Genomic DNA, 16,984 nt, shown 5'->3' with positions numbered 1-16,984 from the left:
GGCACCACCGCAGCGACAGTTCCGTGCGTTGTTTTCTGAGAGCGCAATAGCGCTAAACGTCGTCAAACCGCCCGGACCCGGTGCTGCTGATTGAGTTGCGTTTGCCTGTCAGTTCCATCTCATCAATGAAATGCATGTGTCTGTTACATTGTATATTAATTTTATCACAAATAAATTAAATTAATCCGCATAATGTGTAGTAGGGTTCACTAATTCTGTCATGTAGTTGATGTTGAAATGTATTTTATCTTTTGGTATTTTTTTGTGTTTCTTTTTGGAAATTGTATTATTTTAATCATTTAAATGAGAACGCGCATAGGCTGTGATAAATCAACGGCTTGTTGCAAGATGGCTTTGGGCTAGTCGAATATCCATCGTATAAATCATTGCGTAATTGCGCAACTGATTGAAAAAAGTCGTGTCGCCACCTAAATTTGAGGCAGAATTTATGACTCCTCGGATGAGAGAAAAACCCCATAAAGTGCCCATCCTGATTAGGCGCTGTATTGATTATGTGTGGGTCATTTTGCGTTTCTCAATAACGTCATAAAAAAGTTTCCTTCAATCTTAGGGGACTTTTATGAATGCTGAGCTGCAGGCAAGGTCAAAGAGGCTAGTCTCGGGTTTAGGGATCGTCGCCAAAAACTTTACCCCGCGACAAAGCTGCAGCACGTTTGTTCAACTCAGTCGCTGGTACACACGTGTGACAGTTGACCTGCAGCATCGTGGACTGTTGTTTTGTGAGAGTGCCAGTTTAACACTTTTTAAAACCACTTCATTACAGAAGGTTATTCGTGTGAGTCTTTTTTCACCTCACACTCAACACAACCTGTCATTTGCACACGGTTCCGAGGAGGGGTGGGGTGGGGAGAGGGGATGAGGGGGGGAGGTGTCTCCCTCTGATTCACAGGTTTGGAATTTGCATCTGATTGCTGTTTGTCAACCAATGGTTTCCCTCAGCCGCCGCGGACACGCCTCAGTTTAGGCAAAGATGCGATCTTCCTTACAGATGTGATCCTATGTCGAAATCAAACCGAATTAATATAGTATTAGGTCCGCGCATATGAGCTGTACACCGCACCGTGTTTGGGGAAATTGGGGAAAACTGTTAGCTGCATCCAACACTGCGCCACCGCGCCGCGGAGAGCTCTTGTTTTCACGGGGAAATCAGGAATGTGTCTTCCGGTTCCCAGGAGTGCAGAAAACAAAACGGCAGCTGATTTGGTAAGTTTTATTCACTTCTTTTATGTAATGGGGGAAATACATGTGCCATTTTTTCCTGTTCTACTCATTTCTTATCAAATGTGCTTCGTTCGTCTCTTTATTTTCTATGTCGAGCCCGATAATTAGCTGTAGCTTAGCCAACTAGCCTCACGCTTCGTATCGGTTACGGTGTATTTATGAAGCCCTGCCCTGCTGGCTCTTCACTTGAACACCCGCTCAATAATTACACACTCAAACAAAGACAAACAGACCTTTCCCTGAACTGGATATTGATAATAAACAGGCCCTGTCCCTGTGTGTTTCGGCACGACCCCTTATAAAAGTGGCTGAACGTCGGGTATTTTATTTTTCACTGAGGTAAGATGGTCTGTGAAGCGTCCGTTAAGTTAGTTAAGTAGCTAGTTAACGGTTACGTTACTTTTTAAAAGCCATCTAGGTTAACGTTATCAGAACCTTTAGGCCCAGCTCGTATCAACGTTAGTCGTTTATCTCTCCTTCTTCGATTTGGGGAAGTGAAATATTGATTTCTGTTCATCTCTGAAGCTGTGCACTTTTCCACATGTAGTCAGGGAAGAAGACCGAAATGCTGAACTTTTTACCGAGCGGAGAGAAAACAAGTGCTCGGCTAACAAAAGTGTTACTGGAAAATACTCCGTATGTATAGACGAGTTAAATGAGATTCGCCAGGTTGCAGGTTTGGTCGTTTCACGTACACCAAAATAATTTCTTTCACGAATATTTGCACGGAGTTACAGCGTACTGGAAGGGAAAAGGCTTTTGAGATGTGATCTTGAAACAGAGGTAGGCTATAACTAGGCTGTACAGTTCGGTTTGCTGTCTAACTAGAAGTGGATGCCTTATTAAGCGCTGGCAGGAGCTTGTCTTTCTACGTATGAGCGTCTATAGTGCTTGAAGTTTGCTGCGGGGCTTACAGGCTGTGGTGAGATAGTACCTTAGTTTCAGCCGTGCTATCTTTACAGTTGGACGATTTGACGTAACACAAGAACAGTGTCAGGAACCCTGACGTTAAATAGGCCACATGAGGACTGACTGACTGCTTCTCACAACTTTTGGAACATGACCAAAACCAAACTGTGTGTGTGTGTGTGTGTGTGTGTGTGTGTGTGTGTGTGTGTGTGTGTGTGTGTGTGTAAGGGGTCTAACGATATTCAATAGGTTTGACAGATGATATCTTGTGTGTTAAAAATGTCTTGTTTCTACAGCCCGTTGATTATATGATGCAGATTTGCTTCATAAAGCTACACATTTTATTTCAAAGTAAAAGAAGGCAAGGTTACATGTCCTTATGAAAATGGTCATTTTCTGTACTGTGCTGAGCTATAAGCAATTCAGAAACTTTGGATCATTGACAGTGGTTTCCATAATTAACACACACATATGGAACATAAAATCCTGAGGAGCAGTCACTTGCCATATTTGGCAAGTGGGAATTATCCCAAATAAAAGTATGTTTACACATTCTTCAAAGGTTATTTGGCAAAGGCAATGGTTCTGTTTAGTTATATAGAGCTATTTCATACTCAAGTGGTTGTTTCCATGGTGGAAATGTTCTTCACATTGATGGAGATGTGTTGTATATGGCTTTTTGAAAATAGTCTTATACAGCACCAAAAATGCTTCTTTGACATCATAACAGTAGAAGAATAATTTTTGCAGCCATATAGAACCAAAAAGCCATATGCAGCACATTCTCCATCAATCTGAAGAACATTTTTGCCATGCTGAGAATCATTTGAGCATGAAATCTAAATCTAAATAGAACCATTGCTTTTAGCAAAGAACGCTTGAAGGATAATCTTTTTAAGAGTGTAGTGTGCCAGTATTGTGTGCTTTCTGTATTTCCACGCTTTTGTTAGCCAGTTTTAACTGTGATTTTGGTAGCGTCTCATAATTTGCTCTCTGGAACTGAATAAAGACTCCAGCTGTTTTTGCTGATTTGTGTTTTTTATTGAGGGATTATTTCGTTATCTGTTTAGCTTTTCTGTCTCGGAGATGGGATGTCTGTCATTGTATGTATTTTAATTAAGTCAGTGATGTCTCTCAAAGGTGTTTTGAAGAACTTATTTGAGTTGTGTAGAATGTGAGGGTGTAATGGTGCATTGTGATATTGCAGCGTAGAAATGCTGTGACGTGCATCATGGAGATTTGACCGTGCATCGTAGAAAGTGGACCGTTTGTTAATGATGCCGTCTGATGTAGTTGCATTGTTTGAACAGCACCAGTTGACAGCTCACACCTTTCCTCCTGCCCAGCTCTAGTGTCGTTAGTAAGTTGTGCAACAATTAGAGATGCTTCCATATGGGTATTGTGTGCCCATGCTGAAATCCATTATCAGCATATGTACATGCAGTCATATGCAAAAGTTTAGGCACCCCGGTCAGATGACACATTTTGTTGGCTTTGTAGGTGAAAATAACACGTCCATTACAGAGCACACTTCTGCATTAATTGAGGCCTGTGCAATATTTATTTTCTTTCCTATATGTTAAACTTAACAAACAAATAGGAATTTTGCACAAAAAGCCACTTTATGGTCTTTCTAACACTTAAAATATACACTTAAAAAATAACAAAACATCATTTGATGAGGGGTATTAAAACATTTGCATGCAGTCAGCTGATTTTGTGATTCTGTATCAGACTGGATTCACCAGTGTTAGCGTTACAGAGAAATGTAAAAATCTCTGTAAGGTTACTGATGCAGTACAATGAATAAAATGGTAGCCCAGCGTCCCCCACCTAAATGTTCTGTTTATTAGAGTACAGGGAATAGATCATCAGATATCAATTTTGCATTTGGAATTTCAGTCAAATCTAAGCATCCGTCCAATGCTGATCATTTTTTAAGCAAATATCTGCTGATGCTAATAACATCAGATTTCATTGTGCTTCTCTAGCAACAAGATTATAGCCAACATCATTCTTCATTAGAATTTTTTCAGTGTTGTGAGAATGCTTGAACTCATTATCATGAAACAAATCACAGACTGGGTCTGTCGTTACACCCCCAGAAGGATATATGCAGTGTGCAGCATGCAGAAACTATGCTTTTATATACATGACGTGCCCAGAGATCACTGTTTCTTAAGGCCAGTTTTTCCCACAGGTCTCAAGTTTTGGTTTACAATTTTCTTTCTGTCTTTCTTTCTTTCTGTCTTTGTCTTTCTTTCTTTCTTTCTGTCTTTCTGTCTTTCTTTCTTTCTGTCTTTCTTTCTTTCTTTTCCTTTCCTTTTCTTTATGAGTCAGGTTGTTTCACTATAGAGGAGCTTTATAAGCAGTATTTAGTTTCACTTCCCTTCATTTATAGTTTTATTTGTTCAGAGAAGTTCACCTAGAACACTGTCAGTTTTACAAGTTTACAAGTTGCAAGTGCTTTTACCAGAATGCAGTTTTTGGTGCAGTCAGCTTTTACTTCACCTTTCATATGTCTTTCGGGTAACTGAACTTAAGTTATTAAATCTCCTAAAGATTAAGGAGATTTAGTAATCACAAGTTAGGAGTACAGTCATAAAGTCCTTGTAATCTGTATCAAAATCTTTGTTCTCATTATTTTTGGTTGTTGCGTCTGATATTTCTCATAAGAGAGAACTTTCATTGTGAAGCAAACCTGTGGTATGTGATTGGACCTCAGTGGATTAGGGCATATAATCAGCAATCCAGATGAAGTCTTTAAGAGGCACTCTGCATAACGTAGTCTGTCTAATGCATAACATGTCTTGTTTAAGGAGAATGTGTTTCACTACAAGACTTGTTCTTGCAATGATGTATGGAATGGATTCAAATGTCAAACTTGGCAGCATGTTAGCTGTATGTCAGACGCAGAGAGAGTCTAATTCATTGCCAAGTGAAAGTCCAGCGTTAGATATTTACAGAAGTAGAAAAGTATCTGGAAGCTTCTGTTCTTTCTTGCGAATATTTTTATCTCATCTTTGCCGGTGGGTGCGCAGCCACCGTTTCGATTTCTTTTTCACCTTTTGTTTCTTTCTTGGGTTCAGTTTAGACCACAGGATGTGACGCCCAGATTTGTTTGTTCTCTTGACATGGACAGCTTTGTGTTCAGCCATGTCAGCATGCCATCATTTCCTGAAATGCCTCTGTGGGTACATCAGTATGATTCATATCAGAGTTGTTATGTGGTATTTATTTTTTGCATAATAGTGAAGGACAAGGACACACGTTGGACGTGGAACAGTGCAACTTGACCGCTTCTCCAGAAGTAGTGTTAGGTAAATAAGTGGGGTCCAAAAATCCAGACCACTAGTGAAAATGCTGTTTTGCTTTCTTTTCTAATGTAATAGAAAAAAAAAATCACAAATTCTGTTATCAGCATAACAAGTTTCACGAATAGTAGAATCTTTGAAATTGTAACATTTTAATTTCAGAATTTCTTACTGTTTGATTGTGCTTTTTCTGCTGTACTGACAACGTGACTCAAGCAAGTTTGTGCAGAAGCCTCTGATCAGTAGATCAAATCCACCTGAGAGTCGTCTGAACACAAGCTTTACTTGAAGAGATAAGACAAAAAAAAACTAACTTTTTTGTACAAAAGCTTCAACGTAGTCAGTGTCACAGATTTGCTTAAATTTGACTTGTGACCTAAAAACACTGCAGAATCTTGCGTATTTTTTCATCACTTTACATGTCGTACCTTTTCTTTGAAACTTTAATAATGTTTACATACATAACATCTTTAATTTAAAAAAAAAAGTGAGGAAAATGTGGTTTTATATAGCATGGGTCCTTCAAGACTGTGACGCAAGTTTCTTTCTGAGCTATCTGTCATCTTTAATAAATCTTACTTGTCAAAAGTAGGAAAGTAAGGTGTAAATTGCGGCTTGACCAAATCTTATCGACCTGATTATAAAGTATAAGTATAGATCTACAGAAGGACAATAAGTGTTAAAATGTGTGGTGTTTTAATGGAGAGTCACTCTATAACCGCGTAATCTGTTTGTGTGTGTTGTTTTTTTTTTTTACCCAAAAGGGGTGTTTCTCTGTGAAAGAGGGCGTGGGGTGCCTTGTTTATTGTATTGATAAGACAAGGCACGTGGAGAAAACTATCTGTAAACCAGTCTTTCTAGGTTTTTTTTTCTTTAAGGATTGCACATCCTTGCTCAAGCTGGCTGAACCAGTTTCCGCTTGCCGTGTTGCGGGGCAGAACTGGTGTCAGATTTCTTCAGCATTTGCTGCCTTTACATTCAGTGGTATATCCAATATATGTTTGAAAATAGCCATAGCATGGTCCAGTACAGCTGCCTGAACAGAGCTGCTTTTATGAGCTGTGGGAGCAGTTTGTGTGATGAGAACAGACACGGGGTTCTTTATGGATTTATGTTCTTTATGGCTTTATGGGTCTAATAAAATTGTTGCTTGCATGTTTGGCAAGCTGTACATTCTCTTGTCGAAGTTGGTGGTTGCTGTTATTGTTGCTTTGCTTTGTTTGGTAGCACCAAAATGTTAAGCTTTAACAGATTAGCTGTGTTTCCAGAACAGTAGCAGGCCTCCGTGCAGGCCTGTCTGCTTTACCACTAAAGGAAGGAAACAGTAGCTTGGCTACTGCTCAGCTGTTCCTTTGCCAAAATCCACTTGTTCTTGAGTTGTTGGCACAGTTTTTCTGCATTCCAGCCAAAGAACTAGGAGGAGGGGAAGAGCAGTGATTTCATCTTCTGGCCGTGCGCCATGTGGGAATCCTGCCTTCGGTAATGGTGACATTTTCCCTTTTGAGCCAAGATTGCTTTTTTTTTTTTCCCCTGCTCTTGAATGCTGAAGACACAAAACTGTCAGAACTGTCAAATCAGTAGGTGGAAAAATGTTGCAGCCACATTGTTGTCTTTGTTTTATCACTCAAACTATGTAAGCACTTTGTGGATCATTCGTCCCTCTATAAATGCATATGATTGATCTGTAGTGGAAAATCTGGATGCGTGTAAGATCATGACAGAAAGACCTAGAACACTGGCCTTAGCAGCTATGTTATCAGCAGGTGTGTCTAGTTCATTACTTTCATTACTTACTTTTGGATATGGACACAACCTCTGTTGTTTGAGTGGTGAATTGATCAGGCTGGATAATATCAGGCATACAAGAGAGTTTGCCTGTGACAGTTGTGCTCTGTGTTTGGACTTCCTTTTTCTTTCCTTCTTTAACTTCAGTTTAGTAGGGCTGTAAGATTAATCCTTTTTTTGGTCAAAAAAGAGCTGCAGTTTTTATTATAGAATTGTATGTCTTAATACATTTTAAATGGGGAAATTTAACCTAAACACAGGGCTTGTGAACCACCTATAGATGAGTAAGACCAATCAGAAGCAAAAACATCCCTGTGCAGAATATGTGACCTCACCATCACAACTAACTGGTAGTCTGCTGCTTCATGCCAGAAAATGCTGATATTATAGGGGTTGTGGATTGGGGTTTCACTGGATGCTGAATCTTGGCTCCAAAGTGTGCAGAAAGCCCTGGTTCTCAACAACTGACTATGCAGTCAATCACATAGCAACAAAGTCTTGATTCGCCAATAGCTATGACAAGACAGAAATTAGGACGAACATTTGGAGATGAATGGACTTATTTGCATTTAGAAGCACTGCATTTGTTTCCTGGTACGTTAAATCTGCAACGAGAGACTGTCTCTCTCTATAAAGTTGTGAAGATGAAGTTGCTTCTCTTTCAAGTTTTCCCGTTCCACCTGGTGCAGCAGCTACGTTAAGTAGCTACGTTCGGAACATCGGTCCGAATTTAAGGTGGAACGGGAAAATTCGAGCGAGAAGCTGGCGAATGAGAAGCGACTTCAGCTTTGTAAATCAGTCGAACTTTGAGAGACATTTTACAAGAAACTGCTCTAGTTTTAAGGAAAAGCTTTCTGGCGAAGATGGGAGGAAAGCAGCTAAAGCAGAGCAAAATATGAAAAATGAAAGGACAAAATGTCTCTTCCTAACATTCGGGTTGTGACTCCTGACCGAACCTGGCAGAGTTTAATGCAGAGGGAGCCGGTCGGATTTCTTGCTCATCCATGTGTGTTTCTGTTATGTGCCGCCCCAGACTTTCCGGGCGCTGCACTTACCCACTTCCAAGTAATGTCCTTTGCATTCTGTCAACATTACGGTATAAATTACATTTTAGAAAATTGATTTTTGACATTTGTGAATCGATTCAGAATTGTTCACCTCTGCATCGCGATGCATCTAAGAATCAAGTTTTTCCCGCACCCCTAATGTATAGTCTAAATTGGGGGAAAAATCCCCAAAAATAAAAAACACTTTAGTAAGGAGTAAAACACTTTATCCGTAAGCTTGTATGTTAGCCCAAAGCCAACACGCTGTCCACGAGCTAACATGTTTTACAGTGCAGTGTCTTATGTTATAATTAATGTTAGATCTTTTTCTGTCCGTTTGTTGTTTGCTAGTCCCTTTTTAAAATCTCTTTACTTTCCTCTCGCCATCTCTTTTTGTGACTGAATCTGACGAGGATGATTTCAGTATGTTCTTTTGTCATTTTTTACATAGGTCTTACAAGAACTGTTGGGTCTTTGAAAGGGGCTGAATAGAGTCTAACAAACCTGCAGAACTGGAATTTAAAATGGTTTTCAGTCATTTATGGTAACTGTACTATTCTTCACTAGTCAAAATATGCTAATGGACCTCTAGAATGTGAAAAGTGGTGAACTGAAACACAGCTTTTTCCAGTATAATGTCTATATACATGGTTTCCCCAGATGCCTCTTCTAAATATGTAATAATCTGCAAAAAATGCTGCTTAAAAATATTTTGCTGGATTTTTCCAGTGTCAAGTCTTCTCACTGACCTGATTATAAAGTATGAGTAAGCAGACTCTCATTTTATTCAAAGAAAGGATGTTTTTGAGCAGAAATGGTTCTTTGGAGTTTTTATGGAGTTTTCTATACCCCCCCCCCCCCCCCCCCATTGGGTGCCATGCATAGGGCTGCCCACTGCTATGGGCAAGTCTGCTTACTGCCCCCTAGTGTGTGTGTTCACTAGTGTGCATGTATGTGGGTGTTTCACTGCATGGATGGGTTAAATGCAGAGTTCTAATTTCACAGTGTGCAAGCACAGTGACAAATGGTTGTTAATTAATTTATCTCACATTAACTGCAATGACTAAGGCCATGGTACTTCATCTAAAATGGCTGAGGAGAATAAGGAGATCTGTGGAAATAAGATTATTGGAGGTATTCCCTTCTTTAGATGGCTCGCCATGTTAATCAGATTGGCTTTTCCTTCAGACAGATTGTGGACAACACATTGCTTGACTCTTGTGTGCGGTGGTCAGTCACTTAATAACTAATCTTGATGGTGTTAATGTGTTCAGCGGAGGTAATTTTACTTTTCAGTGAGCTAAAGCTTGTAGGAACGTGGAAGGCTACTATGTGTTTTCCACCAGCAGAAAGAGCTGAATGAATGGGGGATTTTTTTTTTCTTTTTTTTGCTGCGGTGTACCCCGCCTGGGCCGTTGCGTACTCTGCTGTTTCTGCATCTCACTTTGTGTTGCTAGTGTCATGTTACTCTGTTTGAAAGTGTGCGGTGAAAGACTGTGACGTTACATCCTGTCCTTGAAAGGAGGGCTGAGTGGTGTAGGCAACAAACAGCTCACCTTTTCAAAACACCAACACTGTAAAACCAAAGTCCTGATCACACATCTTGAAATTTCCCAGTTATTTTTTCCACCCACAGTACAGTGTTTCTAAAAGAAAGGTTCGCTTGTCGAGCTTCAGGCCTGTTTCACAAGCTTACACAATTTTCTCATTAACCTTCACATACCCCATCAGAAAAGTGGCCAAAAGTATGTTGTATAGATAAAAACAGCAGCCACCTAGAATCTTGATTCTTATATGTACAATGTATATTGTATGGGCTCATCAGTATTGAATTAACCATGAATTTTCTTTTGTAGCCTTTTTTAGTCAAAACAGTGCCATAAAGAGCAATAAACCACATAAGCAAGTGAGAATTAAGCAAGTGAGAATTCTCAAAAACTTTGTGCAGTTTCTGTCTATTTGAGATTCTTGAACAAATTGGTACCACACCATCCACAGTACTAATTGATAGGGTATTGGCAGGGCTGGGCGAATTGACATAATTTATCACGATAATGATAAATAATCCCAGTGTAAGCTTTTCTGAGTACGGTGCTTAGAAACCACTGATGAGCTGCATGTCTCATTATAAAAAGGCCATAGTTATTCATGTTTAATTACATTTAGTGAAGTATGTAAAACATAAATCATTCGTTTTTGATTTGTATTTTTACAATGGGGTGCTGCTGGCTCTTTTTTGTCCTGTACTAGGTATAAGCTTCCTTTAACTAAGCCAGGGTTACCCTCCAAGACTTTTACCCTTTTACAATTTTAGGCTCGATTTACAGTCTGGCCTAGTCTGTGCTAGTTGGCTCTACTCTAACTGACCCAAAAATCTGCAGAGTCAACAGTTGGACAGAGTGAATCGAGTGTGAGGGGCAGAGAGGTTTTTTGCCTTCCAATCGCTTTTCAACTAGTCAGCGCCTATCATTAGCCATGTTAGACTAGTTGCTCCAGTTCAAAACTACCAAAGCTAGCATCAGAACCCAAACATGTCTTGGTTGATCAAGTATATTTGGTGCAAGGGGAAAATTCTATTAATTAGATTTTTCATTTCCTCTTTTTTAGTGTCTTTTCAGGGACCTGGCAAGTTCCTTTGATTACATGTGCTGTGACAAGTTGCTTATAAGCCATAGCACAGCTGGAGATGTGGATGTGGGTCTCTTTATCTGGATGGAATTGGACCCTTACAGCTTTCCTTATCTCACGTCCTGTTTGTTCAGACCTTGCAATCTTCACCACACCTCCCTCGCCCCCCCCCCTCGCCCCCCCCCCTGCATTGCTCTGGCAGAGGGGGGTAGTAGGATTAGCCTATAAACTGTCTTTAACCTCCCAGGAATCTTATGTGCAAGTGCCATTACCCCTGCCTTTGTAATATAGTATTAAGCTAGAGCATGTATGAATGTTGCAGATATTTCCATCTACTGAAAGCTTTCCTAGAGAACATTGTTCTTCTGTTAAAGTGTCCTTTTTTGGCAGTCTTTCTTGTGTTAAGGGAAATGGCATTGCTTTAAGAGACTTCATATCTCACACTTTATAAAAAGTGTAGAACAACTGCATCCGTCTGCATTGGCATTACAGAGAAATGTAATGCCTATTTGTAGAGGCTTAAAATTGTAGTCACATGAATAAAACGCAGGCATTTCAGCCCAGCAACCCAGCGTTAACTAAACTTTCTCCTTTCTGTACAATACATACATTGTCAAATTTCATTTTAAAATATCAGTCGAATCTAAACATCTGCCATGTGCCGATAAGTTTATTTTTTTTAAACAGTTGTCTGCCCATGCCAGTATCATTGTGATTATCATTGTGTATCAGACTACGTATGCATTCAGGAAATACTGTAGATGCTTCTATTGCAATGTATTCTTCTGTTGCTTACCAGAATTGTTGGGTGGACACATTACAAATAACTGTTGTAATCCTGTGATGCATTGTATGTTTATCAGTTTAGTAAGATGCGATTTGTGATGTAGCATTAAGCTGTGGCTTTGCAATGTGAATGTGTATGTTGCCAGTATTTCCATCAGTTAAAAGCTTTCCTAGGCATCATTCTTGTGCTAAGGGATATCGCCTTACTTAAAAAGACTTGTTACCTCTAACTTTTTTTCCCCCCAGAGTTGTTAGCAGTGAGTGCAGCAGCATATGTAGCAATTTATGAAGAAATATTTCTGGTGTAGTTGTTGCCCAATTACAGTTTGCTGAAAACAACCCGTTCTAAAATTACCCTAATCTCTGTGCTTTAGCTGTGGCAAGTTAAGGGAAAAAAGCCCTGTCTCACTTGTAGAATAGCTTTCATTTGTCAAGGTTTGAAGTGTATATTACTGTGTTTTTTGCAAAATGGTTTGTTTGTTTGTTTTACAATAGTACACAGTACAGTATACAGTATCTGCTCACTCAGCAGAGAAAATGTGCAAAAAAAGGTGCTCATGTGTCAGTATGGGTAGTGAAACACTACCAAATTCAACAAATTAAAGCTCCTATCATAGTTGGAAAGGGTGAGCGATATGGCTGAAATGTAACATCACAATACTTGGAGACATTTTCATGATGTGCAACATGAATCTTGAGTTTTTTTACCTGGTTTACCTACATGTTGGAAAGGTCAAATCACTAATGACATTGGTTCATAGCCATTTATAAAAGTGAGAATGGAGTATATTTATTTCCTGAATTCATTTTTTTTTTAAAGAAGGAACAGTTGGTTCGAAGTACAGTACTTTGGGAGTATAAATACCCATGACGTATTCTGAAAAAGATACTGAAATGTAATTTGTCATGTTAACAAAAACATATTGTGATGTTGCCCAATTATGTTACATTTGTATTTGCATCCCAAAACCCCTTGTAAGTCATATAATCAAGCCAACTGTTTTTTCTGAAATTCCTTGCTGTAGCTGTGAGCTCCTTGTCAAATTACCTTTGTCATTATTTGCGGTACTTGCAGTAAACTCCCATGATTCAGAGTGCAATGGTACATTTAAATTTCCATTTATTGGGGAGTTTTCTCAGTTGGGAGTTAAAAAAAAAAAGGGTATTTATAGAAACTGGTCCTATTGCAGTGTATACAGTATTTGAGATGTGTGTATCTTAATTCTCATACAGTTTGGTATGGGAAGAACCTAAATGGATGGAGGTGCATTTTCATTTATGCATTTTTCTTAATGTCCTCTCTTTCTCTCTCAGACCCTGTTAGATCTTGGCACTCTGCGTGGGAGGAAGATCCTACTCTCTGAAGCCTGCTGCAGTCTGTAGTGTCGGCGAAAGCCGTGTCTTCCACAGAAACTTGGTCAAACACTCAGGAACTTCCCTCAGTACCGATCTACCACGAAAAACAGAAGCAGTTTTTGTGAGCTCTGAGAGTTAATAAGTATTCATTTATTGTATTAAAAGCCCCACTCATTAGAATCTAGCGGGCCTGATTGGTGCCTCTTTGTTGGAGAGAGGAGGCAAAGGAGGCGATATTGCAGTGCATCCTGTTTGCCTGGAGATGAAGCTGCAGGCAGTGATGGAGAACTTGCACAGGCAACAGCAGGCCAAACTGCTCATGGAGATGGAGCAGCAGCAACAACAGCAGCAGCAACAGGTGGGACAGTTGCAGAGCTCTCCCCCCAGAGGAGAGGAGCTGAAATTAAGCTCCACCTCCGAGACAGAACGCGCTCAGATGGCTGCGTTGGCGGCCATGAGGGCCGTGGCAGCTGGGCTGCAGAGACATCCGACAGCTGACAGCCCAATGTCGCAGCACAGCAGCGCCGGAGAGGAGGATGAGGATGAAGTGGAGGAACAAGAAGAAGGAGAAGAGCAGTATAGGGATATGATGGGGTCAGAAGAGGAGGAGCAGATGTAAGTGGGCGGTTGTATGTTAATAAATGCTAATGATAACAGGGACATCAGCTTAATCAGCTGAACCTTAATCAGAATTACTGTTTTTGCTACTGTACTAGTATAGCTGGTGTTAGATGCATTTGTCTGAGAAACTAATATGTTAACACATCGTCTGTAAAACACCTTGTACAGAAGGCAGAGAGACCTCAACAGCATCCAATGTGGCACTAGTTAACTCTGTTTGCTCATTAGCTTATTTAAAGCGGCATAATGGAAACCTTCTCAGTTCCCTTGTGTTTGAATTAAAAATCATGTTTTCAGTTGTATTTCTCTGCATTCTCTCACTAGTCACAGCCCTACATAGTTTTCAGCCAAAACATTTAATCGCAAACTCTTATTGGTATAGTGTAGGGTGCTTACCCAGGTGGAGATTGAACCCCAGTCTACAGCATAGAAGGCTGAGGTGTTACCCACTACACTTTATAATGTCTTTTTAAATGGTTTTAAGATTTCCTTTTTGCATTTTGCTTTATGAACAGAAAGCAGAAATGGGATGAGGATGACTTTGAGGGAGAGATGGAAGAAGACTATGATGATGACCTTGCTGATGAAAGTTTGCAGGCAGGTCGTGAGGCTGTAGCACCAGGCAGAGGAATCCTGCTCCTGCCCCATCGTCAACTCCACCCCTACTCGCAGCAGCTGAAACCCCGGCCAGCGTCCGAACCCGAACCCCGAGCCTCCAATCTATCAGTGCACCCCTCACACAGCCAGCTCCATGGCCAAGACCATGCAGACTGGACCTACGAGGAACAGTTCAGACAGGTAGGCTTGTGTCTTAACCATATGTGAAAACATCACTCATTTTGCTAATTTGAATAATAAGTTTGCCATTTGCGTGAATCTTGTAGATTTGAAGTCCCCCATTTCTCCCCCCGCCCCTTGTTTGTTGTGTGTGAACAGTGGGGCTGCTGCTGGCTAAGGGGACAGTCCCTTAAACGCGGCCCAGCAGGGGTCCATAATCAGATAGCATCTCTAACGGCTTTCTGGAGATTTGTAGCAGGTTCTCTTTTACCCTGGTTTTTGCCAGGTTTAGAAGTAAGCTGTTGTTTGCTTAAGAAAATTCTACATTTCTGCTGTCTCAACTTTTACTCTAATACTTAAAACTATAGTAATGTTAACTTACAAAATCAACTTAATAATGAAATGAGCTGTCGTTAATATTAGCTAACAGTTTAAGCAGGTGGAAATGAGCGATAGAGTAGGTTTCACGTAAGGTGGTCAGCTACAACTGAAAGTCATTCCAACAGATTGCATTAAGTGTTGGTGTCAATATGGCTTTAGTTGTTTTGTTAAACCACAAAAGTTGGCATTTGTCACACAGTTTAAACTATGAATGTTGGCGGTGCAGTCGAAAGGAGAGGAAATATGCAATGTGTAGTCCATCGATTAATTCAGTTGTAGTTTGATGAGTTATACAGTTATAGAAATTATGGTTAGTTGCAGCCCTAGTGTATAACAGGGGTATTCTAGTTTAATTTGAGTGAAAGTTTATAAAAGGATCCCTTCTGTGTTTGGCTGTGTTTAAGGAACGCTGGAGCCGAACTTAACTCAGTCTTCTGTTTTGCTATGTTAATTTCATTCTACCATTATCAAATGCCTACTATGATGAAATTTATCATAAAAATGTAAACTAAAACTAGAATTGAAGCTAATAATGTGCCCTTTGTTTACTGATGTACTGAAATTAAACAAACTATAAATCAATAAATAAAATAGTTTAAAATTTTCATTTTATTTTTATGATAACGGTGTTGTATAGTGAAAATATCCGGTCAGTTTGTTCTGTGAAATCTGTTGGTTTAGTAACGTGGTTTTAACAAAGCACATCAACCAACGTATTAAAGAATCAGAAAAACTATATTAGGCAAGAAAAACAAGTCAGAAATCATTCTGTTCAGATGTAGAGGTGGGTAGGAAAGTATAGTTAGTCCTGTACATCTGGGTTTATGGCTGTATGTGGAAAATCGTTGTGTTTATAGTTTTTGATAGTATTTTTGCTGCTTTTTCAGCTGTCTGTCCCAGCATATCAAATGTATAGTGGGCATCATTAAAATGTTTTCAAGTATCATGATCTGTGCGAGTCATATCTCTAATGGTCTATTTAGACATTTTAGATGTAAGAACTGGAGTCAAACAACAAAAAAATGTGCCAGGTTTTGTAGATGGTTATTGTTGCATTAGAAAGTCTAAAGAGTTAAAAACTTAACTGCTTTTAAAATGAAATTGAAATTCAAAGTGAATATGCTACTATTGCTGATATGTCAAGGTTGGTATGTTGGTTAAAATTTGCAGACTGGTCTTTTACGTCTTGGATGGACTACATTGTTAAACAGTGTCCATACAGAAACCCTGGCACTCGTGCTGCAAAATTAAACCACACTTGTGACTTACATCCTGCTTTCACAAAGGTCTTGTTTATACAGTGCTCCAGTGCGGTTGGAATAAATGAAATAGGATAACTTTCAAATTGATTTCAGGTAATTATGGAGTGAATAAATTAGAAAAAGAGATACAGTCTAGATTTTTTGCAGCTGCGGAGTTCATGCTTGCATGCTTGATTAGAGAAACTGAAAAGAGCCCCTCATGCTGCATTTTTGTTTCTAATATCCAAGTCTGAACCCCCTGTAGCCAGTTACTGTTTCACCCACAGCCTTTTCACAAAAGACAAAGCAAGTGCTCGTTCTCCTTGATTAATAAATTCATTGCTGTCTTAGAATTTGATCTACTCTGAGTGTGAAACCTGCTGTTTTATGGTGGAGTGCACCAAACTGCATGTTTTGTCCCAGGTTTAGTGTCATCTTATTTTTAAGTTTAAAGAAATGCATTAGGTTTGTCACAGTTACTCAGTTTTTAAAAAAATCAGTCATCATCATGATGGAGCTGCAGTGTGTAGCTGTGTAGCTGCCCATCTGCATGGAAATGTTTTTTTTTTTTTTTAATTCTCCTGCTGAAAATAAAGACCGGTGATTTTACCAATCTGTATGCATTTCTTCCTGCAAAGTTTTTTTTTTTTTTTTTTTAATTTAACACTACTTTTTACAAAAAATGAATGGCTGCGTGTGGTCGAACAGCAAGTTATTCACTGAATCATATTGGGCAGGCAGAAACACGCATGCAGATGTTCTGATCAGATGACTGATGAGAAAAGAATGCTCTTCCTGATGCCTTACTTCTCCTGTCATGTAACATGTAAAGTACATGTGTGTTGCATATGTTGGCAGTTGTTCTGTCCCCATAGATTGAATGGTGGAAATGCGGTTA

The 16,984-nt window shown here is 39.6% G+C and overlaps 1 protein-coding gene across 1 annotated transcript in view; it reads left to right on the top strand.

Annotated features, from left to right (window-relative positions):
* The first annotated feature begins 915 nt into the window (after positions 1-915).
* arid3a (AT rich interactive domain 3A (BRIGHT-like)) overlaps positions 916-16,984 on the top strand; it is a 39,616-nt gene continuing 23,547 nt past the window's right edge. The window contains exons 1-3 of the mRNA XM_017712019.2: positions 916-1,224; positions 13,025-13,681; positions 14,203-14,485. Coding sequence (XP_017567508.1) covers positions 13,329-13,681; positions 14,203-14,485 — 636 coding nt within the window. The 5' untranslated portion in view covers positions 916-1,224; positions 13,025-13,328. The remainder of the gene's footprint in view (positions 1,225-13,024; positions 13,682-14,202; positions 14,486-16,984) is intronic.

Source organism: Pygocentrus nattereri, chromosome 15 (assembly GCF_015220715.1).
Source record: "Pygocentrus nattereri isolate fPygNat1 chromosome 15, fPygNat1.pri, whole genome shotgun sequence".
Lineage (NCBI taxonomy): Eukaryota > Metazoa > Chordata > Actinopteri > Characiformes > Serrasalmidae > Pygocentrus > Pygocentrus nattereri.
The sequence above is the reverse complement of the archived record's forward strand: the minus strand, read 5'-3'. Positions and strand labels throughout refer to the sequence as shown.